A 27,598-nucleotide genomic window follows, 5' to 3' on the forward strand; every position below is an offset into this window, starting at 1 on the left:
TGGAAGCGGTTTGCTCCATCGACCATCGACGGCAGCACGGAGCGGGAGTGCGGGAGGACCGGGCTGGTTCAAGCCGTCTACAACATCCATCGTCGCCACCAGCGCTTCCACGCTGTTATAACTGCGGCATCCGGGGCCACGTCGCCTCGGGGTGCCGCTCTCCTCGGAAGCGCGGGACGACACCTCAACGGGACGCCGGCCCTCGTCACAAGCTCCACCATCATAATCCGGCGAGTCGCGGCACCCCTCATGTTTGGCCCACGCACACGCCCGTCACACACTCAAACACCGCAGCGAAGGGGGGGCCAATATCGCGTACCATGGCACCAACACGCACCGCTCTGGGTACTCACATTGAACCCAGCCAGTGGTCCGTGTTGGCCCATCGGGTTGTAGCCGCGTCGTCGGGGTCGTCGGCCGTTGTGGGTCACATCGATGGGGTCGAGGTGCGCATCCTGGTCGATACAGGGGCATCGGCGACCATTATTTCGGAGTTGATTTATAACATTCTCCCTGCCCAGAGCCGTCCTTTGATGCCTGTTAATGTACCATTCTTTGCTGCTAACGGGGGTTCACTTGGCATCATCGGACAAATTCGAGCCCAGATTTGTGTCGGGGATATTAAATTATCTGGGCCGATTTTTGTCTCCTCCTCGCTGGCGGTTCCGTGCCTGCTGGGGACGGACTTCCTGGCCAAAATGCCGATTAGGATATTAATCGACCAGGGATGCATTGAGCTCCCATCGGGCCGACACATGGCGTTTCTGCCATCCCCCGCTACGAGCCGGACGGCGTGCGAGAGGGTGCCGGCGTTCGTAGATAGAACGGTGCGCGTTCCTCCGGGGGCGCAAATGTTGATCCCCTTGAAACTTCGGCGGCCCTTCGCTAAGGGCATTGGGGCTCAAGGGGTTCTGCTGGGACCGTCTAGGGCCGGGGTCAGTGGACCTAATTTACTCCCGGCCCAGACCATAGTGAGAGGGGAAGGAGAACCCTTCATCGCGGTCCTCAATGTGGGCTCGCAGACGGTGGTGGTCCCGCAGGGGACCGTGCTTGCTCACGCAACGCCGGTGCCCTGTGAGGAACCCGTCGCGAGTCATGTCGGCGCTGTCCCTGCACCGCGACCACATTCGGACAGCGATGAAGGGTGGCTCAAGGCGCTTTGCGCGGGATCGACGGACCTCTCAAATTTAGAGCGCCAACGTCTTAAGACACTACTGAGGGAATTTTCCGACGTTTTCAGTCGGGATAAATACGATTTGGGCTGCACTCATCTGCTGCGTCACCACATTGATACGGGTGACAGCGCGCCAATACGCCAGAATCCTTTTCGGTTGAGTCCCGCCGAAAAGGACCATGTCAAATCGGCTGTTGATGACATGCTAGCCGCCGACATCATTTCTCCCTCCAACAGCCCTTGGGGAGCGCCGATCGTCCTGGTTAAGAAGCAGGACGGTTCGTTACGGTTTTGCGTTGACTTTCGGCGCCTTAATAAAATTACGGTTGCCGACGCATACCCGCTCCCACGGATGGACGAATCGCTTGACGCCTTGGCGGGAGCGCGCTTCTTCTCCACATTGGACTTACTTTCGGGATTCTGGCAGCTTCCTCTGGACGATGATTCAAAGCCTAAAACTGCTTTCCGTACTCCGCACGGCCTGTTTCAATTCAACCGGTTGCCGATGGGCTTACACTCAGCGCCGGCAACTTTCCAGCGGTTGATGGAATTGGTTTTGGCTGGGTTGCAATGGGAGTCGTGCCTGATTTATTTGGATGACGTCATTGTCTTTGGCAAAACTTTTGATGAACATCTCCAGAAGTTGCGGGCGGTTTTCCTAAAGATGCGGGCTGCTAATTTGAAATTTAAGCCCCAAAAATGCCATTTGTTACGCGAGTCGGTGCGTTATTTGGGGCACATCGTGGGGCGCTCAGGTATTTCTACCAATCCCGCCAAAACGCAGTGTGTAAGCTCCTGGCCGACTCCCACCTCAGTGGGAGAGGTTAGGAGTTTTATTGGGTTTGCGTCGTATTATAGACGCTTCGTCGCTAATTTTGCGACTATCGCCAAACCCTACATGCTTTAACATCTAAAGGGGTTCGGTTCTGCTGGGGTCAGGAGGAGGAAGCTGCTTTTTGCTCCCTTCGGGACGCTTTGGTAAACGCTCCTCCCCTGATTTACCCTGATTTTTCAAAACCGTTCTTGCTCGACACCGATGCGAGCAACACGGGTATTGGGGGCGTGCTCTCCCAGGTGGTTGACGGCGTGGAACGGGTGGTTGCATACGGCAGTCGGGTGTTGTCTCCAGCGGAGCAACGGTATTGTGTCACCCGTAGGGAACTGTTGGCAATTGTCCATTTCATCCAACAGTATCGCCCATATCTGTACGGTCGGCATTTCACCGTCCGCACAGATCATGCGGCACTGCAGTACGCCCTGAGGGTTCAACAGCCATCGGGACAATTGTCCCGATGGTTGGAGGTCCTCCAGGATTACGATTTCCAAACCACATACCGTAAGGGCGTTCGCCACACCAACGCGGACGCTCTGTCACGCTTGCCAACCACCTCCGAGTGTGCATGCCTCCTGGGGTTGGGACGTTGCAGGCCTCCAGGGGACACATTGGTACCTGTCTTGGCGGCCGCCAATGACGACGATACAGTGGTCCCTAATTCGATTGAACAGGGCAAAGATTCCCTGTTGGGGTTGCCCGTCATTGAATGGGGGCGCCTCCAGATGGAGGATGTCTCCCTCCTCGGGTGGCGACGTCGCGTTGGCGGTGCGGCGGGGGGAAAAAGAGGTGGTTCCGACGCGTGGGAAATGTGCCAAGGTCTGCTAATGCATTGGGACGGGAAGTCACGTCGACATCGGCTGGTGGTCCCTACTGGGTTGCGGGGTAGGGTGGTATGGGCCGCTCATGAGCGCCTCCTACACCTGGGGACCCAAAAGACTCTCGCCTTGCTGCAACTTGATTTTTACTGGCCTGGCATGACGAGGGATGTTGGGGATTTGTTGGGATCATGCCCTCAATGTGCACAATGCAAACCGCCGGCACGGGAGTCTAACCCGCCCTTGCAATCGATCAAAGTGTCCAGGATAAACGAGCTGGTCGCTCTGGACATTTTGGGACCATTCCCCGCCACCCCCAGAGGGAATAGATATTTGTTGACGGGTGTCGAGTATTTTACACGCTGGCCTATGGCCTGGCCTCTGGCCAACCAGTCGGCAGCAGCCATCGTGGAGGCCTTTGTTCAGGGTTATGTCCTGGACAAAGGTGCTCCGGAGAGGCTGCTGACCGACCAGGGCAGAAATTTTTCCGGTAAACTACTCAGACAAGTCTGCGATCTCCTGGGCACAAAGAAAATTCGGACCTCCCCATATCACCCACAAACTGACGGGATGGTCGAACGTTTGCATCGCACCATCTCGTCCATGTTATCACAACAAGTTTCGGACTCGCAAACGGATTGGGACCTACAAATTCAGGGGGTCTTGGCGGCGTACCGGATGGCACCCCATGCGGCTACGGGGTTTTCTCCCTTTTACCTCATGTACGGCCGAGAACTAGACCCGCCTGTTCGTGCCCAGTTGCGGATCCCCGTGCCGCAGGGAAAAACTAATCTGGCTGACCACGTTAAATTTAATCTGGACAAATTGACCGAGGCACGGGATGCTGCAATGCAAAACTCTGACCTCCGTCAGAAGTCGAATGAGCGCCTCAGATTGAGTCGAGCGCACATGCTGCAGTGGAAGCCGGGGGACAAGGCATGGTTGCACTGCCCCCAGGTGCCACTGGCAACCTCCTCTAAACTGGTGCGGCCGTGGCGGGGCCCTGTGGAAGTGGTGGAGGTGTTACGTCCGCAGTGCGTGCGCATCAAGTGGGGGAAACGGCGATGGTTCGTGCACCCCTCCAGATTAAAACCCTTCGCTGCGGTACACAACCCCACTTCACACGCGCGTGGCCAAACATGTGGGGGGTCGGCCGACTTGCTGGGTCCGTCTCCGTCGCTCTCACCTAATGCCTTGCCGGCTGTGCCACCTTCAGGAGCAGCAGGAGTGACGGGCTCACGCCCGATCACCCCTCCTGCGGATACCGAGGGTCACGCGGAGTCAGATGAATGCTCACCCCAAGACGGACAGTCGCCACCTGATGGTCCGCCACGCGCGGTTGCCCCGTGTGAGGGGCCCGCTGCAAGGACGCGCGCTAAAATGCGCAAACTGTTGTGAGGCCGGAAAGTGTGTACATAGCTGTTGTGGTTATTGGGTGTTGTGTGGGTGGTGTGTTCCCCGCTCCTCGGATGTACATATGTTGGGTTCACCGTGTGTTGTGTGTGCGTGGTGGGTTCCCTGCTGATTGTATATAGGCTGTTTTTTTACGGAATTCGTATTTATTCGGGGGGGGTGCGACGGGTTGTTTCTCATCTTGTTGTTGCGTCTTGTTCTGGTTCCTGTTATGGTTCAAAAATAGTGAGGCACACGCGCGGTCAGGGGGTGAAGGCACCTTTATTGTCAAATTTTTGTATGTTGGCAGCCGGGACGGCTGCATGCTATGTGGGGGGGAGTGATGTAGGGGTGTTACAGAGAGCCCGTTATGCATGGCAGCCTATGGTAAACAAGCACAGTGGGCGGGGCTACGTGAGTGCACGGGCAGGTGCCCTCTACGACGTCCGCGCTTCGGACGCTACGATCCCCCGGGGCCCCACCCCTCAGGGAGGGGGGTGTATAAAAGGGGAATGTATCGGGGGGCTCGAGAGGATGTGTTAGCTAAGAAGAGAAGACGGAAGACGTCCTAGATAGAGCCCTGGTCTCCCCCTGGTACGCCGTCCTTGTCAGGACCGCGCAGGCTCGAGCCAGTGGCGTGGTACCAGAGCCAGAGCCAGTGCCGGTCTGGACTCTGAGTACCGGGCCCGACTGACCAGTGTCGGGCCAAGATAGCCTCCCCTAGTCCACGAGAGGAGGACTCTGAGGCAGGCTAGGGTTAGCTAGGAGGTGTGTCCTCAGATAGACGGGTGAGGGGGCCGATACCCCCTCCAGTGTGTATGTCACAACGTATGGTGTTAATAAACCAGTGTGCCTCCAACTATCCGGTGTGAACGAGTCGTGAGCGTTACTACACAGAGGGTAACAAAATGCTAATCCGCAAAGAAGTCAAGAAAGGAGAAATGCTCTCACCAAGATTATTCAATGGCACTCAAATATATTTTTCCAAAAACAAAATTGGATAAATAATGGCAGTCATTATAAGCAATGGTAACGAACTCCAGGAAACTAATGAAGAACTTAACAAATAAGACTGCAAAGCGGGCTTTAAATAAAAGTGAGATAATGTAATATAAAAGGAAATAACAGCTGGAGGGACAACTGGAAAACACAGCAGACTTTGTATAGCTAAGGCAACTGCTGAAGTTAGACTGGGATCGAAATGATGAAATGAAGATGCGAGCAAGTGCATTACGTTCGTACAGTGAGGGAAAAAAGTATTTGATCCCCTGCCGATTTTGTACGATTGCCCACTGACAAAGAAATGATCAGTCTATAATTTTAATGGTAGGGTTATTTGAACAGTGAGGGACAGAATAACAACAACAAAATCCAGAAAAACGCATGTCAAAAATGTTATAAATTGATTTGCATTTTAATGAGGGAAATAAGTATTTGACCCCCTCTCAATCAGAAAGATTTCTGGCTCCCAGGTGTCTTTTATACAGGTGACGAGCTGAGATTAGGATCACACTCTTAAAGGGAGTGCTCCTAATCTCAGCTTGTTACCTGTATAAAAGACACATGTTCACGGAAGCAATCAATCAGATTCCAAAATCTCCACAATGGCCAAGACCAAAGAGCTCTCCAAGGATGTCAGGGACAAGATTGTAGACCTACACAAGGCCATCGCCAAGCAGCTTGGTGAGAAGGTGACAACAGTTGGTGCGATTATTCCCAATTGGAAGAAACACAAAAGAACTGGCAATCTCCATCGGCCTGGGGCTCCATGCAAGATCTCACCTCGTCGAGTTGCAATGATCAGCCCAGAACTACACAGGAGGATCTTGTCAATAATCTCAAGGCAGCTGGGACCATAGTCACAAAGAAAACAGTTGGTAAAACACTACGCCGTGAAGGACTGAAATCCTGCAGCGCCCGCAAGGTCCCCCTGCTCAAGAAAGCACATATACATGCCCGTCTGAAGTTTGCCAATGAACATCTGAATGATTCAGAGGACAACTGGGTGAAAGTGTTGTGGTCAGATGAGACCAAAATGGAGCTCTTTGGCATCAACTCAACTCGCCGTGTTTGGAGGAGGAGGAATGCTGCCTATGACCCCAAGAACACCATCCCCACCGTCAAACATGGAGGTGGAAACATTATGCTTTGGGGGTGTTTTTCTGCTAAGGGGTCAGGACAACTTCACCGCATCAAAGGGACGATGGACGGGGCCATGTACCATCAAATCTTGGGTGAGAACCCCCTTCCCTCAGCCAGGGCATTGAAAATGAGTCGTGGATGGGTATTCCAGCATGACAATGACCCAAAACACACGGCCAAGGCAACAAAGGAGTGGCTCAAGAAGAAGCACATTAAGGTCCTGGAGTGGCCTAGCCTGTCTCCAGACCTTAATCCCATAGAAAATCTGTGGAGGGAGCTGAAGGTTCGAGAAGGCAAACGTCAGCCTCGAAACCGTAATGACTTGGAGAAGATCTGCAAAGAGGAGCGGGACAAAATCCCTCCTGAGATGTGTGCAAACCTGGTGGCCAACTACAAGAAACATCTGACCTCTGTGATTGCCAACAAGGGTTTTGCCACCAAGTACTAAGTCATGTTTTGCAGAGGGGTCAAATACTTATTTCCCTCATTAAAATGCAAATCAATTTATAACATTTTTGACATGCGTTTTTCTGGATTTTTTTGTTGTTATTCCGTCTCTCACTGTTCAAATAAACCTACCATTAAAATTATAGACTGATCATTTCTTTGTCAGTGGGCAGATGTACAAAATCAGCAGGGGATCAAATACTTTTTTCCCTCACTTTATGTTGAACTTCTTTCAAATGCGGGGTGCATTTGAGTGGAGCGCATTTGAGACATTTATTCTGAAAATGAAAAACAAAACCAATGTGCCTAAAGTAGAAAGTATTCAATCAGTGTCATGAAAAAAAAAGTTTACGAATACAAACAGAAGCACAAAGAGGAGATTAATGTTGGAAATGAAACTAAGAGGATGAAAGAGGAACAATGGATCAGAACATAAATGCCAATTAGAGCTATTACATTATGACTACTGCGAGGAAAAGCAAGCTGATTCGGCAGGAGACACTGCTGGAAGCGACGGTAGCTGGTGAAAGAGACTTTTGATAGAACGGCAAACCCAAGGTGGAAACGCGATCAAGAGGATGACCACCACAAAAGGTGGCACACAATGGGGATGAGCCCGTACGCAGAACGTGGATAATAGTATCGGAGGATCATGCGGGACGGTAAAGGTCTGATGAGGCCTTCGTTCAACAGTGAATGTAAAATGATTGACGATTAAACAATCATAGACTGTGTGTGTGTGTATAATTTTACACTTAAAACAGCATTAACAAATAAGACCACATGGGCAGGCAAAAGTGTAGCAAAAGTTAACATTAAAATATGCTTTGACAGTGTTAAGGATTATTTGTTTATTTATTATTATTACTCTTTGGTTCTTTCGGTAAAGTCACGTACGTATAAAATAAATCACGACGTTTCGGGCGCAACACAAGCGTCCATCATCAGGTGGGAAAGCGTGGTCTGCTGCTGAGGCAGACTGTTTTAAAAGGTTTGAAATAGGTGTAGCTCAAGGGTCATAAAGAAGTGGCCAGGGCTAGTGATGTTAATGTGAGAAATTAGCATGTAACTGTAAGATAGGAGAGCGGCCTCCTCGATGAGGGCACGAAAGTGACTATATTAAAGTGAGGGATTAGCATGATGTTAATGTGAGAAATTAGAGGGCACGGAAGTGGTTATGTTAATGTGAGAGATTAGCATGATGTTAATGTGAGAAATTAGAGGGCACGGAAGTGGCTATGTTAATGTGAGAGATTAGCATGATGTTAATGTGAGAAATTATAGGGCACGGAAGTGGCTATGTTAATGTGAGAGATTAGCATGATGTTAACGTGAGAAATTAGACGGCACGGAAGTGGCTATGTTAATGTGAGAGATTAGCATGATGTTAATGTGAGAAATTAGAGGGCACGGAAGTGGCTATGTTAATGTGAGAGATTAGCATGATGTTAATGTGAGAAATTAGAGGGCACGGAAGTGGCTATGTTAATGTGAGAGATTAGCATGATGTTAATGTGAGAAATTAGCATGTAACTGTAGAAAAGAAGGAGAAGAAGAGCGGCCTCTTCGACGAGGAAGTGCAACCCAACGGGTATAATCCAAAGGGACTGTGAGTATGAGAGTGCAATTCAAAAGACGTGATTATGAGAGTGCAATCCAAAGGAATGAGAGTGCTATGCAACGAACATGTGAGCATTAGATATAAGAGAGAGAGAGAGCTATAACACATTTAAAAGGTAATATAAATGCACAGAGATTATGTTTGCAACTTAAAAAATTACCAAACAAAATCAAAACATTGATTTATGATTGCTTTCACACAGCTTGGGGGGGGGGAATAAGCAACAAGGTAAAGTGTCACAGACCATGAACAAAAAGACTCTGAAAACTGCCGGGCAGGTTATTACCACAAAGCCTCAGCTATGCCACGAAGGTGCGCTCTCGCAAATTATGTTAAGGAGTCGCAGCATTTGCATGAAAGGCATACAAAAACCTGGGCCTATTTTTTTTACGTATTACTATACTCTGCCACCTTAAATTCCACATCACATCGTTCCGAAGCACACTATTATAATGGCAGTGCTGAGGAACCTATGAATAATTTTTCCTACGAAAAAAAATAGAAGCTTTGAAAACTTTCCACAAAGGAAGTACGTTACTAAAGGCGAAGGCCAGACCAAGGTTGCTGGCTGGAGACTTACCGTGAATACAGTTAACTGAAGTTGTGCAATCATGGGGATGGTAAGACTTACAAGGCTATTCAAAATGTGGCATATGCAGGAACTCGCGCAAAAAAAATGCCTTTACATTTTATTGAAATCAACTAAAAACAAATAATAAAATCTTTAAAAGCCTCGCTAAAGGATACCAAAGGAAAAATTACGTTCCATGCTGTGAAGTGTGCATGGGACGCTGCCGTGGTCTACTGATTAGCACGTTGGACCTGCAATCAAGAGGTCCCCAGTTTGATTCAATTTCCTTGCACGTGGCACTTAAACTCCCCCGTGGATCGGCAGATCGTCCACCGGCAGCTCGAGTATGGTGGTGTAAAGTGTGGATGATCCCACTTGTGCCAAGATGTCTAGTTAGTGTGATAGAGTAGGCCAAATATCCTCAAGAGGTATTCTCGAGAGCTTTCACTCATGGATGCCCTTCCACCAGAAGTGGCGTGAGCAATTAAAAACTATTAAAACTAAACTATTTTTTTTATTTTACCGGGTAAGGCCCACTGAGCTATATAGCTCTTTTTCAGAAGCGATCTGGTCACAAATGATAGCACAACGAAGTGGCGTATCATGTGTAAATTTATAGCAGCCAAATACTCTAAACGCATGTTTTTAAATGTGGAGGGAAAACCCGGAGAACCCGGAGAAAAATCCGCCGACCACAGGGAGAACATCCAAACTCCATATATATAGGGTGACGATCGAACCCACGACCTCCTGTATACCAGGCGAGGTGGTAAACATGTACTGCACTGCGCCTTTAACTTTAATTTTGCTACAGGTTATAAAGAATAGCTGTTCTGTGTAAGGCAGGAAATAGCCCAGATCATATGCACACGTTTTAACAGATGCTGTCAAACGTAAAGACTTTACTGTTGCTTGAACGGTAGAATAACTTTTGTAATTTAACTATGTGACAGAAGTGCTTTGTTTAAACCTCTGGCACCATCATTTAATTGCAACGCTAAGTAATAGGCCTTAGAATCACACATTTGTAGTCATACCCTATGCTTCTGGTTATAAAAATTCAGCAGCAATCACACATTACACCACGGTTGTTACGTTGTAATACACATTTTTACTGCCGCGATTTCATAAAATACGAATGTGTTGGTCATGATCACCATTCGGCTCCGTGGACCATTATCAGCCCAACCCAATGAAGTGGCGTGAAAGGCTTCCAAATTGGTGATACCCCAGCATGGACGAGCGCCAGGTAAATAGGTAGATAGACATGCTGTGCCATGTCTGTTCATCACACCTGCACGAACCAAGTGTATGCGACCACACCACAACAATAAAACATGAATGCCTTGAACGAGAAACAGGCATAGAGCATTGCCTTGTGGTGTAAATTTTACATTCATGATAAACGTTACGGGTCACAAGTCCCAGTAGGTCCCGGCTGCTGTAGGATACCTCTTTGCCACTCTTCGACCAAGCCGTGCCAAGCTAGCCTGGCGCATTTCAGGAAGCCTTCTGGGTTTTTTTCCCACTGCAGAACCCCAGCCGGGCTAATGACCTCACACGCAATGAACACGTCGAGAAGCAAGGAGATGACGCGGTGACGCTGTGTTGAAAGTTATATACTGCCTCAAGCTGCAGTTAAAAAATGCATCGTCAGCCCTGTCCTAGCTCTGATTGGTCCCGAGCCATATTCAGGTACGTCTTGAGAGGCCAACGTATCGCGGTTTGGTTTTGACTTAGCTCCACAAACCGCCAGCGGATAACCCCACCCGTACAGCAAGGGCCCCATGCTCACTTGGCTCGCACGTGTCAGTGGACAGGAAGATAAGGTAATACGGCATCGAGGAACAAAAACCATCAATCGTCCAGCCCAGACCTAGCCCCGAGTGACCACTTTCTAGACTTCAGTTCAGAAACCTCAAGAGACGGCGTGCACGGTCAAATGATGAAAAATTCAGAAAGGTCTCCGTTGTGTTTTTTTTTCAGGTTGTGCAACAAGCTTCTCCAGTTCTTCAAGAAGATACCGAGCACATGGAATAACATTTTTTGGGCATCGTGCAGAACAACACGTGGTACGACCAAAAAACAAACACATCTTAGAGCTGCACAGCAGCATACCTTGGAAAACCTACATAGTAAGAAGTCAAAGTCGCTGTGGTTGCCTGGATTTGAAGATCAAGAAATATATTTATTTTCTGCTGGGATATGTTTATTAAATTCAAAGTGCATCTAGTGAGTGAATGCAGTTGTGGGGATGGGGGGGGGTATAACATTGAAAACAGAAGATAACTTTATATGACCTTATCTTTCTTTCCACTGTTATGCCCATTATATGAAAATCATCTACAATTATTCACGACTTAATATAAATGTTCTTGTTTCCTTTCACTATGCTTAGGAATCTGTGAAATGTTAGAAAATATCAGCCACTAAGCCTGCTTGGAATTACTTAAAACACCATAACGTTGTGGTAGTGATTAAGCAGACACTTGGCAGTCAATCTGTAGTTAAAATGGATATAAGCTTGGCCCATTATGGTCACCTACCAACATTGCTAAGCATAATAGTATGTGATTCATCAGTCTTTTCAAGAGTATGATCGATAGTATGTATTTACATCATGGGACCTCCTTTGCCAGTACCAGGCTCAAAAGAAAGCTGTCTCTGATGTGGACCAATCAGTTTCAGACAATGCATATATTATCAAATTATGGTTATTTTTGCATTCTGACCACAAGTATTGTGGTTATTGTGGTTAATGCAGACATGATTCCTTGTAAAAGGTGTTTTTTGTTGCCAGATAAAAGGGGAAAAACCTATTCTCACAGTATGTATTTGGTCGATGGTAGAAAAACCTTTCCGAAACCCAGCTTGCTCTTACGGTTTGTTTGCCTCTAAATTTTTCAGTATTCTGTTCACAATAATATTTGCAAACATTTTATACGTGTGCGATAACAGGCTCATAGGGTCTGTAATAAAAAGAAAATCATGATTGAGGTATTTCATTTCTGTGTATACAAGTTGCTAATTTTGACCCAATAAACTGATCCTGTTGCTTTTATGATGTACACAGTGAATACCATCTAGTCCAAAAGTTTTTGCAAATTTTCGTAATTTGGAGGGCACAGTTTACTTCGACAAATGTGCCATTGGGAACATACTCTTCTTCATCTGAGAGATGGTCGAATTTCTGGGCTCTATGATGTTCTTTGCTATAGCTATCTGCTGAGTATGTATCTGGCTGACTGACTATAACAGACGCATTTGACTCAATGTAAATTGATACAGTCATCCAAACTCTCACGAACCAAGACCTGCAAGAAGAAAGTAGAAATATTACAAATTGGTGTCAGAAAAGAAGACACACTTTCATCAGTCATTCACAGCGACATTGGAAGATGTTTCCAAAGACGAGAATCACGACGCTCTATCTTGACTGTGGAGGTGAACTGTGGATTGTTGCATCGTGGTACTGTGAGAGATGGAAACGATTTGGCGAGGCCTTTATCCAACACTGGCTGCCACCTATAACACTGGTCAACAAAAAAAAATTCTGGCCTGGACCTTTGCAGCTGTTTTAGACTAATTTCAGGGTGCTGATTCCAAATCTGATCTCAGATTTGCTCTATCACATCTAATTTTTATGCTATCGGCATACCCCATTTTCATTGATTTTACCCGAAATTAACTGTCACTTATGATTGAAAGTTGTTGCGAGTCATTGACTGCTTTAGTGTTAAAATATGGTGCTGTATTTTTAGGATAGTGTGTTTATAATATCATTTTATGTAGATATCCACATTTATTTAATATTTTTCTTCTGCAGTTTTTATTGAAAATGCAATATTTGATATCTCAAAAACCTGATGTGATAGACAAAAACTGATGCCAGATTTGCAATCATCACCCCAAAATTACCTTAAAACCGTTGGAATACCTTATGCCAGAAAAAGTGTGTTGACCAGTGTAATAGATCATGGTTGCTGCGGATTCCAATGATGCTGATTACAATGATAAAAGCGAAATTAAAGGTTGGATTAGATCTCAGAAATATTTACCCAGAAATGGTGCATAATTGTGTGAAGTGGGTGAACAGCTGAGCAGTATTGCCATCGCCTCCGAGTTAGTTTGCACATAGTTTACACTTCAATTACCACAGATGCTTCATAAATTCTGCACCATCTGTGTAAAGTGCATGATAAGGGCTTTCTGGCATTGTCCGACAAATTAATCCACCATGTGCTACCGTTATGGTCCAAATTCACCTAATTAAAAAAATATATAATCTTAGGGATTGATTTTGGCAAAACAAAATTCTTAACACAATAATTTCACTGAACACACCTCGTATATATATTTCTTACCAGGTAAGGCCCACTGAGCTATATAGCTCTTTTTCAGAAGTCACCTGGCCACAAATGATAGCTCAACGAAGTGGCTTATCATCACGTGGACCATTTATAGCAGCCAAATGCTCTAAATGCAAGTTACTAAATGCGGAGGGAAAAACCGGACTACCCGGAAAAAAATTGACACGACCACATGGAGGAACATGCAATTGAACCCACGATCTTCTGTATACCAAGTGAGGTAGTTAACATCCGCGACGAAAGGTAAAGGTACAGCTTTGCAAATGCTTGCTTGGCAGAAGGGCCTCCGGTACGAGAGTATTTTTACCTAACCCACACTTTGCCCCAACATGTGTGGCCTGCCACAAGACTAACTGCAATGTACCCATTTATATACTGCTCTGGGTGGATATAGGAGGAGGGGATTCAAGGGAATGCCCCATTGTCTCAACTGCCGTGCTGGGAGAACGAACTGAACCAGCGGCCTCTGGATTGCAAGTCCAATACGCCACGGCAGGATCTGAATGAAAAATACATTTTAAAATTAAACAAAAATTTCAGACCGTTAAGAACAAACCACAAGATAATATCTTCATGTGCAAAACCCATGAGCTATTTTGGTTGAGTGAACTTTAAAGCAGCGGCTTTGAAGGACAGATGCCAAACAATTAATTACCATATGATTCCATATGAGCACAGTCGTACCACCAATGGAGCGCTCCAGAGAAGCGATGGCTGAAACCCATAACTATTTTTTGAACGAATTTGCATGGGTCAGTGCAACCATCAATTCCTGGCGGTACAGCTGATTTGCAACCAAATCATAAGGATTCCTCTACGTGAATCCAGCCGAAGCGTGAAATGACACCACACGTTCGTATGGAGACCTTTTTTTACTTGGCATACCGTGCATACTTGTGCAGGAAGGCAACGAGCGGCAGAGGTTTTTTTATGTAAAATTTGAGAAATTTCACGAGATGTCACTTTCCGGTGTATGTTCCATTACTCACGACACACCTGGTGCTATTACAGTCTTTTCGTACTTGTTATATCTTTTGTTTCATCCTGTGCGCTACCATATGTATTTAATTCAAAAGGCAATGGCTTCTTTGATCTTAAAAAATATGAGCTCCAGTGAAATAAGTTGTGAGCAGACTCTCTCTCTCGCTTCAACTGATCAGGAAACAACTACCATGACCTTAACAACTAGTGAAGGTCTTTTACGTTGGCCAAACCCACAGACTTCTTTTGCAACAGACCACATGTACAAACAATAAAAAGTACATATGTGGGAGTGATTAAGCTCAAATCGTATAATGTTTGAAGGGCTTAAAACTTTTTTTGCTCATGACATTGTACTCACAGTCCCTATAGCTTTATTACACGTATGTGTAAACAATATGAAATGCCAGACTTCCTGTATACAACTTCCGCAGAACCAAAGAGGCGAGTTTAATTAATAACAACTGTGACAGCTGACAGCTTGAGACCAATTTTTTTACATGAACTACAGGCTCGGGTGAATCAGTGAAGACCTGGTGAGATGAAAGACACAATGTGCTCGGCTGCTGCAGCAAAATAGCAGTTTTATGCCCTCTCCTCCTCACCTCCTCTTTTGTTGCAATTAATAACTTCTGCGACGTGGTTAATGAGATCCCGGCCCTGTGCATGCATACACGTGCCACTTCTGAACATGATGTGCTTAGGAATTTCTATGAAAGCATTTTGTGGCAAACCCTTGGCATGTCTGCACCAATGAGTCCCGGGAGTGGTTATTTGCATTCAATGCATGCAGTCTCGGTGTTTACAAAAACAGCGGAGCTTTGTAAACGGCACCATGGGGATGTCTGTCTCACGTACTGTACAATACATGCTCGTTTAATATTCAAATTACTCGGACAAACGAAAATACATTTCACGTATAGTTTGCAATTTTCTTTCTAGAAAACGTGCTTAAAAAAAAAACCTTAAAGCTACTTCTGTTGTTTTTTAACAGATGAACACCGCATACATATAATCTACATTTCTATTGCGCTTAAAATTTTAATTCAACAGGGGCATGCCAGCAGGGAGTTTTATTTATATATAATAGAGAAAAAAAACCTCGAGGACCATTATATGTAGCAGATTAAAGAATGACAATGTAGGAGCGATGATGCCTTGAAAATGACATATGAAAAAGTGCAGTGATCCCCCACTTTGTAATGCTTTCCAACTAAAGTTTAAAGTGTTAATACATTAGCTGTCTGACCGTCTATCTGTCTGTATCAAATGTATGTATCATGTGATGACAACTCTTGTAATGAAGGCCCAATATTAAAAAATATGTTTAGTATAAAGTTGTGTTGTAATAAGGGAATTACGCTCGAGAAAACCAAGAGTTGCGATTAAAAACCAGACGATGAATATTTCCGAGTAAAAAAAACACTGTAAAGCATTTAAAAATGCATTCATATGTATGGTTTTTCTTCCATTTTATTGTCTACGTGATGGGTAGCATCACTCAACGGAGACAGGTCTGTGTGGTTAATTAGCTACGGAATTGGCCAGTAAGGATATGTCGCTTCGTAAAGAATCCAGAAAAAAGCCCATGAGGCAGTCAGCCAGTTTATGTTTACCGAGCACAGAGAGCAGAATATAAGCATGTAAGCTCCTGCGAGCTTCTCCCCACCACCACCGCCCCCCACACTCCTTAATAAACAGTTGTTATTTTTCTACAAACATAGGCATTGGACTCACTCAATTAATATTTATGAAAAAGAAAAGCTAGCTTAAGAAGTGATGCATTGGAAAAATGCGATTTCTACACGTGTTAAACAGGTACAAGCATTCAAAATGAACTGTTGTTATACACCGCTGTCTGAATGCACATACAGTACATATATATGACAACACATCTGACACGAATATCAACAATAAGTGCATAATTTACATTTTCATTTATAAGAATAATTTGTACGGTTTGTTGGGTTGTGGCTCGTGTGGATCTCCTTTGTCCAATGTGGACACTACTGTTTTGCTTTATTTTATATTAGGTCTAGTTCAAAAAAAAAAACATGCAGTCTCAAATACCACGACGGAAGCATCTTGCAAGCAAACCAACTGACGAATGTGAATTTTTATATTTTTGACCAAATCCAGGTTTATTTATTTTCAAACACTACCTCCATTTCCAAAAAAACCTTTTCATTGAATTGATATTACTTGCTACCTACCAAATTGCATTCCCGAGACAGGAGAGAGAGAGCCCGTAGGAAATTAGGTGACAATGTTATCCTCAAACGGGTGAGTTTAGAGGCTTCAGGAATGCTGGAATTCCACAGATGGTCTGCCACAGGGAGCCAGGGAAATTGAATAGCACTCTGTCTGGTAAAACGACTAGTGTCAGTGAAACTGCTGGTGTTAATTGACATCAACATAAGCGACGTCCACAGCTTATTCATCGAAACATTCTTTTTTTCTATTCCTTCTAACAGCTTCTGTGACAATGGGGCCAAATTAAGTCCCTCCACGTCAGTCTGTTTTATACTCATTCTTTTGTACAGTTCATGCTTATTAAACCTTTCTCTTCCAAGTCACTTTCCAAGTGCGTTAAACAACTTAACCTGGCTTGCACAAGCATGTTGAAATTGGAAAAACAACAGATACAAAAACAATTAAATAACGACAATTACAGTGTTAAAATATTTCTGGATTAAGAATATGTGAATTAAATAGTCTGATTCAGGCTTGGACAGATGGGTTATATGACTGCGATGATTTCGTTTTCAAACGGCAATTTTGGTAAGCTAAATAATATAAATTTTGATTTAAAGCTTTACCATCACAAGCATTTAAAGATCACTTATTTGGAAAACAATAGATTTTAATTTCAGGAAATTCAAAAGCTGCATAAAACCTATAAATGAGCAAGCTGAGTGAACGTTTATACATTCTATTTTTTTAAATGTCTTCATCAAACTGCTGATGTGAAAGCATAATATACCATGGCTACATTGGAAGATAATTAATGATGTATTACACGAGAGAGGAAAATCTCACAACTGGCAAGAGTTGAATAGAAACACATCAACGAAATTAACATTTAACTCCTTACAGATGCAAGTGATTATGAAAAACAACATCTCTAAAGAGAGTTGTTAAGACATTTACTCTGAGACCAAGATGATTCCAAACAGCTTTGTCCAATAATTCAAGCGAGCATGACTGCTGATGAGACAATTATTGTTGAAACTGGTCCACAGTTTTCTTGTCTTGAAATCAATGCTACTAAAATTCACTCCCAGAAGGCCGTGCGGCTGATGGGTTGTGAATTTTTTTTTTTAAGTGGCGAGACATTGTCTACTTATATACAATGAGATGGCTGGGTGGCTCAGAGGTCAGTGCCAAGCTGGTACTGCTGAGAACCTAGGTTTGAATCTGGGTAGCCACTTGAGATTAAACGGGGTGCTCAAGTGCAGCGAACTGATGAAGGTTTCAGCCCAGCCAGAAATGACTGTGCAAAAAAAATACACCATGTTAAATTCACAGATTGGCTAAATTCCAGTTCTGAGATTTTGAAATATCGGTTTGCCTGTTGTGCGATAAACGTTACAGGACTCTATAGCAGGGACGGTGGGAAGGTTACTGCCCCCTATTGTGTATAAGTAGTCACTTGAAGAGCTTTCAGAAGCATTTCTGTGTTATCTGCTTCCACGGACCATTCTCCAGCATGCAGTGGTGCACTCCTTTCTACCAGAGTTGTAAATGGGTGAAAAAATCAACACCATTGTTGGGGAGAAAAATACAAACGGTTAATTTCACAAAATTTACTGGCACTGCAAGTGTGGGTAACTACAAGTAATGGGATAAATTTTACTCTCCTGATTGTGACCAAAAAGAAGTTTCCTGCTTTAAAAAAATGTTCGCTCAATATTTGTAAGTGCAAAATGAGAATCAAACACAACGTGCTTTCAAAGAGCATAGATCGACGTATGAAAATAACTCGTATAAATGTCTTTATGAGCATCACCAGTATCGCTTCAATTTCAAGCATGCACATAGTGGCATTTGTTTGCAGTCTCTCAAAACAAGGAACTGCAAATGGGTTTGTTTACTTCTCTCATGTATAGTGTTTGAAAGATAAAAGATTCCACAAGTTATTCAATCACAGCTTGAAAACGCGCATGCAGTGACTTTAAGCTGTATCTGCTATGCTTTCATGTTTTTTGTAATTTCTAAACGTAAATAATTGTAGAACAGATACAAATCCCACATTCTTTTAAATGAGGTAAGAGATAAGAGTTATTTTTCTAGGCAGAAAACAAAGTATAGGGCTCCAGCCTCATCGCCATTATTACCGTGATGCTTATTTGCCCAGGTATGCCTCAGTGATGTCTAATCGCTCTTTTTCAGAAGACTCCTGCTCAGATGTTTGCAGTAGGGGGCAATGCTGGCTATGCACACTCCGACTGAGTAATGGCATGCAATAGCTCGCATCAAGCGCAAGGTTAAGTGAAGTGGTCAGGACATTTGGGATTTCACTTTGAGGATCACTGTGACAAGGGCCCAATCAAAAGTCCGAGCACGTGGCCCATGCATTTGCAAGAAATCTTACGCCTCTACAGCCACAATATGGTTGGAAGTGGTTTTTTCCTGTTCAACGAGTATTACTTTTTATAATACCAATGACCTTGCGAGGACCGATATAAATAACACCCGGGCATTTCTGTATCTTCTCTGCCAACCCCTATTTTTTTTTAAGAGAAATCCTGGAACTTGACCACAGTCCGGATGTGAGGTTGTGAGGGCCCTACAGTAAAATGATAAACATCGTGCACATAATGTTCAGACATTATCAAGGTGGTGGAAAAGTTACCCCCCCCTGAAAAACAAGTACACGGCATCATAAAGCATCCGTTTTAATCATTTGTGCGAAACCATTCTGGGACACAGATTTCCACGGTGAGTAAAACGTTTTATAGTTGCACTGTTCCTGGGTAATGCGACTTTTGCGAATTATGCTTTTATAAAAAAGACCAGCCAGGAATCAATTATTGTAACGTAACAGTTGAAACGATGTAATGGCTCTTAATGGCAGCGTTACACATGCAAGCAATTTTAAATATGCATTAACGTCGATAGTGAAATGATGCATTTAAACAATCTGCAAAGCAAAATAAATTCCATTTGTTGAGAATATATTTTTCTATCTTATCACCATGTCTCTGTGTTCTTTAACACACAAACATTGCAATCGGTATGCAGCACCAAGAATGGAAACCCAGGATGCCTGTTGTTGTAGTGCAGTAAACTAACCGCATGCAACCCACTCATCTCAACACACACACTTACAGGCACTCGCAGACACATCACCTTACGTAGCTAAATGTGTGCAGAGTGAATATACGCTCATGCTTCTCATCGTAAAAAGAGATGAACATTGTGAAATGCGTTTTTTATGACCACGGCCATTACGGAACACCTTAGGTTATTATTACCAACACTTTTTTTTATACCCATTCTGTCCCAAGTGGGCCTACGACTGTTATGCAACATCCTAGCTTTTTATTATTATTATTATTCGCTATGCACAACGAAAGCAATAACAATTATAACGATACCATCATTAACATTTTGTCATTTAATTATTTAGAATTAACTGAAATTTCCTACATCCATTATTTTAATGTGTCAATTATTTTTATATATACACACAATGTCCGTTTTCATTGGTAAAATATTAACTGAATTTCAATGGCTTTCTAATACCCAGACAACAGCACTGAGTCCCCCGGTTTTACGAAGCATTTGCAAAGAGGTTCTCGTTTACACAATGAGAACAAGACTGCTTGAGTTCCTGTAAATATTATTAACAATAGTGGAGCATAGTATAATTCGTGTACTTTAGGCCCCACTATGTAAAAATAACTCAACAGTGAGGGGGAAAATTAAATTACAAAACATTGTACGTGCCACTCTGTGTAAAGCATACATTGAATCTTTCAACGCAATCTTTCAACGTAAGCCGAGATTTTTCATTCTATCGTGGATTTTTTTTTGGTATCTCATTAAACTCCAAATTAACCAAAAAAATATATAAAACAAATTGCGACACAGCATAACCATATATATCCGTTTTGCTGAGAAGAGTAGGTGCCATGAAAAAAAATCCATATTGTTTACGAAATTTACTTTTACATATATATACGCTGGTGCAATTTGAACAAATATATTTGGAATTTAAAACTCCAGCCGTCGCTTTTATGCAATAAATGCAACACGGTAGTTTTAAAATTCGTAATTCCTGAATTTCAAAATTACTTTGGAAAAGTTAGCAACTCAAATACCCTGGATTGATTTAAACGCATTCTAATTGTAAAAAAAGACGAAATTTACGGGTTTGCGAGCTTGTGCAAATTTTCCTTTTTTTTAGCACTTTTCCACAATAAAAAACAAGAACAAAAATTAACACTAGGTAATTGTGAGCTAGTGTTCTACTGCTCAGGGAAAATACAGCATACATAGTCAGTATCATCAATTTTTGAGGGGTATAGCCAAGTGGTAGAGCATTTGACTGCAGTATAATCACTTTCCCAAAATTAACCAGGCCCGGCTTGCAGTATCACACAATATTAATTAGCACAGTTCTCAAAAACTCTCCAATTTCTTTCTGCACACGGTGACAAACTAAATTAAATCCATAACTCGATCCATTATAAAGTCCATGGCCACGGCTCAATCGACCTGCATGTTAACTAATTTAAACAAGAATGTTAGTTCATATTTTTTTCCAGGATTAATGTAAAAAAAGATGTTGCACCCAACTAAGCATACTGTAAATTAGATATCGTTTTGGCACGTCCCTTTCGTTCATGTTGCTGCTACACATGTCTACAAAAGTCCATTGTACGACTATTTTACAGGAGCTCACGCAAACAGGTAATAAAAACAACCTCAAATTGGCGTTAAACAGCTTAATTCACATTCATTTTTATTCAATTTAACTCCATCAAATTCACAGGTTTTTTGCCTTTAACAGGCTATATTTTTTACCCCATCAAAATGTACCGAATGAACCTGATGTATTCGGAGAGACTCAAGTGCCGCAAACACAACAAGCCTCACAAAACACAAGCGAAAAACAACATCCAGGCGTGAGCGGCGAGCATTCGGCTGACCTGTGGATGGAGAACACGTGCTCAGCAGGTTTGGGACTGGGAGACCCAGAGTGCCAGCCAGGCTCACGGAAGAAAACCTGGCCCGGTGGGTGGGGAGAAGAGCCCGGGTGAAGCCACTGTGCAGCGCTGGGAGGCGGCAAGGGAGGCAGCTGCGTCGACATCATCGGCTGCGGCACGTGCTGCTGCTGCTGCCGCTGGCCGTTCGCTTGCTGGTGATGATTGTGGGGATGGGCAAGGAATAGAAGCGAGTGAGGCGGCGTGCCCCCCAGCACTTGTATCCCAGTCAGAATGCCAGCTCCAGTCCCACTAGCGCTCTTGCTTCTACTTGCTATGCCGTTACCACTGCTGCAGTTGTTACTGCCTGGGCCACTGCTGCTTGTACTGCAACTACCAAAGCTGCCATCACCGCCGCCTCCACCTCCATTCACAAATCCCCCGTGGGGTCCAGTGAGGCAGACTGGTTGATCGGGAGAAGACAGCGGGCTTTTAATGCCACTTCGGCCTACACTGTTGCTGGTGCCCACCCCGCCAACAAACAGCGAAGGGTGTGGCTCGCCCCAGCTCCGGTAGATCTCCATGATGTATGACGACGAGTAGGGCATGCCGGCCAGTGTATAGCAGGAAGAGGGTAGGCCCCGGCCGACAATATCGTCTGCCTGCGATTTTATTTCCAGAGCCGATTCAGCAGACTCCTTGCTGACGGACATGGCAAGTCCCAACACAGGCAAAACCAGCGCTGGCACCACACCAACCCTCGCTTGCGTGCCGCAACTTTTTACGGCATCAGAGGACCGTTTCCGTGCCAAAGACTCGCGCACACTAGAAAAAAATATAAATTGGCGATTATAAAGTACACTCTTCACGTATCGCGCTGTCGCCCACCAAATCTGACATATGAACTACATATCATTCCCTCTTGCAGGACACCAATAAGCACTGTACACCGAAGACCCTTTTCCCCACTGGTGGAGAGGAGGAGAGGCTGTAACACTGATATGCTCGCTGCCATGGAGTGTCAGAGCCAAGTAGGCTCAAAGCACCACCCACTCAACCAACCAGGGCCCTGGGTCCGCCTACACCCACAGTCGGGAGGGTCACATGGCGTCACAGAGACTTGGCGAGCTGCCACCCAGCGGGGCCATGCTGTTCCCATAACTCATCTCGGCAAATGATTTATGCCCGCGTCCTTGCACACGCTCACTCTTTTCCCCGGCTAACCCGCTTACTTATTTATTTTCTTGCTTTTCTGCCACTGCTGTCAAGACTGCACTGCCTCTCACAAAGATGAGCAATATAATGTATGTCCCTGACTTTCTGGCCATGCTTATGCGCTACGGACTACCTTTCCTATAGTCCTACGCGTGCGCACCAGAAATGGTCGGCTCTCTCCAACACAAACACATGAGCATGCATACGCACGCACAAGTTCACATGCGCCAACACGCCTGCACCCAACACTGTGTATTGTGCCTCCATTCATTATGGGAAGATGATCATCAATGATCCATTGTCTGTTTTCCGAAAAATGTTTATCTTTACACGCATTTTCTCTTATAAGTACCATTATTTTCCCCATTGTTTGTGCATAACATTTTTGTTTCTTCAAATAAATTGAAGAAATGTAATGAAACCCATTTTTTTTTTCACAATAACCTTACCCGAGATCATATTTAGGAAAAAAAGTTATAACGGTTAGCATTAATGTACCAAGGCATGTCACCATCATTATAATCATTGCCGACCATGATCTGCTGGATGAAGGCCTCCCAATGTCAATCACAATGCCAAAATGCATCAGGCAACTGCACATGATCTGATCTCATCACTTTAACACCAGAGTGGTCACTTTCTTGGGCGTGTTCTCTCCTTTGGCTGCCACTGTGTCACCAATCTTGTCCATTAGTCATGATCCCCTCGATTGATGTACCCTGCTCAGAGGCCCACTTACTTTTTGACGTCTATAATTTGCATTTCATGTCTGATCAATCTTGTTCCTATTTTTGCCTCTCTGTATTTCCCAGCATGCATCTATTTATTTCGGTACTTTTCGGCTCTTGTTCCATTTCCTTCGTGTCCATGTCGTGATCCAAATGTCATAGCAGGGATTATGCACCGATTGAAATTTTGGATATTTAAGGACATTGCTATGTTGGGGGGTTTCATCATAAAATTTATTATTTTCTAAATGCACTTCAAACTATCTCTTACTTGCCTCTGGTCCATCATTTCAATCCTAGTTTGCCTTAAATAAATACCCTAGATTGGTGTTATTATTTGTGACATTCCAGTAATTATTATCTATTCAGCAAAATTACAGCCTTCTTTGGTAAGTTCGTCAATAATTTCCCGAGGTTCATTGACATTGATGATCAAAATGACTATTTGGTCATAAAATCTGGTTAGTTCAAATGTGAGAATAGGTTTTCCCATTTTGTTGGCAACAAAACCGGTGTGAAGATGTTAAAACACCAAACTGAAACCTTTTACAAGGAATCATGTCTGCATTAACCACAATACTTGTGGTCAGAATGCAAACCAAAAACACTGATAATATATGCATTGTCTTTGAAACGGATTGGTCCATACCAGAGACAGCTTTCTTCGGAGCCTAGTCTCAGAAGGTGTTAGACCAGAGGACGCCAAAAGGCTGTACACGTCTGTATGATGCAGTTATTCCAAGTTGTCACAGTGTCCTTAATAAATGGAAAAAATTTTATACAGAAATTACCAAAACCGTTTAAAGAGACAGCATGTCATCACAACACAAATAAAACGTTCATTAAAAACAATTCCAGGCATGAACCGAGTGAACTCTCTTGTTAGGTTTTGTAAACAAGATGTGGCTAGAATTGTGCTTTCAATACAATTCAAAATCCAGGCCGCAACTATCCAAAACGTGTTCCAAAAAAAAAACCCTGAAAGGAATTTGTTTGAAATCTGGAAAATTCAACTAAACTTCGGATATGGGTTCCTGATTAAATAAATAAAGACTCTAAACATAAGTAGAAAGAGAAAAGCTTATGATAATTGGTTCTTTACCCTTCTATCTGGCAACAAAACTGAACACCTTTTTACAAGGAGTCATGTTTGCATAGACCGCAATACCTGCAGTCATAATACAAACAAAAGAACATAACTCTGATAATGTGCACTGTCCTTAAAGTTGATTGATCCACACCCGAGACAGCTTTCCTTAGAGCCTAGTCTCATATGGGTTGGACCAGATGACGCCAAAAGGCGCACAACTCAAAGACAATGCACCATCAGAGTATGAGAGCTCGGGGCAAGCATCTACACTATGGGAACCTCATTTGCCAGTAAAAATATGATAATTGGTTCTTTACCCTTCTATCTGGCAACAAAACTGAACACCTTTTTACAAGGAGTCATGTTTGCATAGACCGCAATACCTGCAGTCATAATACAAACAAAAGAACATAACTCTGATAATGTGCACTGTCCTTAAAGTTGATTGATCCACACCCGAGACAGCTTTCCTTAGAGCCTAGTCTCATATGGGTTGGACCAGATGACGCCAAAAGGCGCACAACTCAAAGACAATGCACCATCAGAGTATGAGAGCTCGGGGCAAGCATCTACACTATGGGAACCTCATTTGCCAGTAAAAATATGATAATTGGTTCTTTACCCTTCTATCTGGCAACAAAACTGAACACCTTTTTACAAGGAGTCATGTTTGCATAGACCGCAATACCTGCAGTCATAATACAAACAAAAGAACATAACTCTGATAATGTGCACTGTCCTTAAAGTTGATTGATCCACACCCGAGACAGCTTTCCTTAGAGCCTAGTCTCATATGGGTTGGACCAGATGACGCCAAAAGGCGCACAACTCAAAGACAATGCACCATCAGAGTATGAGAGCTCGGAGCAAGCATCTACACTATGGGAACCTCATTTGCCAGTAAAAATATGATAATTGGTTCTTTACCCTTCTATCTGGCAACAAAACTGAACACCTTTTTACAAGGAGTCATGTTTGCATAGACCGCAATACCTGCAGTCATAATACAAACAAAAGAACATAACTCTGATAATGTGCACTGTCCTTAAAGTTGATTGATCCACACCCGAGACAGCTTTCCTTAGAGCCTAGTCTCATATGGGTTGGACCAGATGACGCCAAAAGGCGCACAACTCAAAGACAATGCACCATCAGAGTATGAGAGCTCGGGGCAAGCATCTACACTATGGGAACCTCATTTGCCAGTAAAAATATGATAATTGGTTCTTTACCCTTCTATCTGGCAACAAAACTGAACACCTTTTTACAAGGAGTCATGTTTGCATAGACCGCAATACCTGCAGTCATAATACAAACAAAAGAACATAACTCTGATAATGTGCACTGTCCTTAAAGTTGATTGATCCACACCCGAGACAGCTTTCCTTAGAGCCTAGTCTCATATGGGTTGGACCAGATGACGCCAAAAGGCGCACAACTCAAAGACAATGCACCATCAGAGTATGAGAGCTCGGGGCAAGCATCTACACTATGGGAACCTCATTTGCCAGTAAAAATATGATAATTGGTTCTTTACCCTTCTATCTGGCAACAAAACTGAACACCTTTTTACAAGGAGTCATGTTTGCATAGACCGCAATACCTGCAGTCATAATACAAACAAAAGAACATAACTCTGATAATGTGCACTGTCCTTAAAGTTGATTGATCCACACCCGAGACAGCTTTCCTTAGAGCCTAGTCTCATATGGGTTGGACCAGATGACGCCAAAAGGCGCACAACTCAAAGACAATGCACCATCAGAGTATGAGAGCTCGGGGCAAGCATCTACACTATGGGAACCTCATTTGCCAGTAAAAATATGATAATTGGTTCTTTACCCTTCTATCTGGCAACAAAACTGAACACCTTTTTACAAGGAGTCATGTTTGCATAGACCGCAATACCTGCAGTCATAATACAAACAAAAGAACATAACTCTGATAATGTGCACTGTCCTTAAAGTTGATTGATCCACACCCGAGACAGCTTTCCTTAGAGCCTAGTCTCATATGGGTTGGACCAGATGACGCCAAAAGGCGCACAACTCAAAGACAATGCACCATCAGAGTATGAGAGCTCGGGGCAAGCATCTACACTATGGGAACCTCATTTGCCAGTAAAAATATGATAATTGGTTCTTTACCCTTCTATCTGGCAACAAAACTGAACACCTTTTTACAAGGAGTCATGTTTGCATAGACCGCAATACCTGCAGTCATAATACAAACAAAAGAACATAACTCTGATAATGTGCACTGTCCTTAAAGTTGATTGATCCACACCCGAGACAGCTTTCCTTAGAGCCTAGTCTCATATGGGTTGGACCAGATGACGCCAAAAGGCGCACAACTCAAAGACAATGCACCATCAGAGTATGAGAGCTCGGGGCAAGCATCTACACTATGGGAACCTCATTTGCCAGTAAAAATATGATAATTGGTTCTTTACCCTTCTATCTGGCAACAAAACTGAACACCTTTTTACAAGGAGTCATGTTTGCATAGACCGCAATACCTGCAGTCATAATACAAACAAAAGAACATAACTCTGATAATGTGCACTGTCCTTAAAGTTGATTGATCCACACCCGAGACAGCTTTCCTTAGAGCCTAGTCTCATATGGGTTGGACCAGATGACGCCAAAAGGCGCACAACTCAAAGACAATGCACCATCAGACTTTAAGGACAGTGCACATTATCAGAGTTATGTTCTTTTGTTTGTATTATGACTGCAGGTATTGCGGTCTATGCAAACATGACTCCTTGTAAAAAGGTGTTCAGTTTTGTTGCCAGATAGAAGGGTAAAGAACCAATTATCATATTTTTACTGGCAAATGAGGTTCCCATAGTGTAGATGCTTGCCCCGAGCTCTCATACTCTGATGGTGCATTGTCTTTGAGTTGTGCGCCTTTTGGCGTCATCTGGTCCAACCCATATGAGACTAGGCTCTAAGGAAAGCTGTCTCGGGTGTGGATCAATCAACTTTAAGGACAGTGCACATTATCAGAGTTATGTTCTTTTGTTTGTATTATGACTGCAGGTATTGCGGTCTATGCAAACAT

At 43.9% G+C, this 27,598-nt stretch overlaps 1 protein-coding gene across 4 annotated transcripts in view; it reads right to left on the minus strand.

The window, feature by feature from the left end:
- The window catches only part of LOC144944025 (estrogen receptor beta-like), a 154,267-nt gene that overhangs the window by 88,690 nt on the left and 37,979 nt on the right, over positions 1-27,598 (minus strand). For 3 of the 4 annotated variants that reach the window (XM_078872033.1, XM_078872034.1, XM_078872035.1), the window contains one exon: positions 21,506-21,714. In XM_078872033.1, coding sequence (XP_078728159.1) covers positions 21,506-21,669 — 164 coding nt within the window. In that variant the 5' untranslated portion in view covers positions 21,670-21,714. Of the gene's footprint in view, positions 1-21,505; positions 22,625-27,598 lie in introns of those variants that run through there. The other variant, XM_078872032.1, reaches the window with a different exon arrangement.

This window comes from Lampetra fluviatilis, chromosome 33 (assembly GCF_964198595.1).
Source record: "Lampetra fluviatilis chromosome 33, kcLamFluv1.1, whole genome shotgun sequence".
NCBI classification, from domain to species: Eukaryota; Metazoa; Chordata; class Hyperoartia; order Petromyzontiformes; family Petromyzontidae; genus Lampetra; species Lampetra fluviatilis.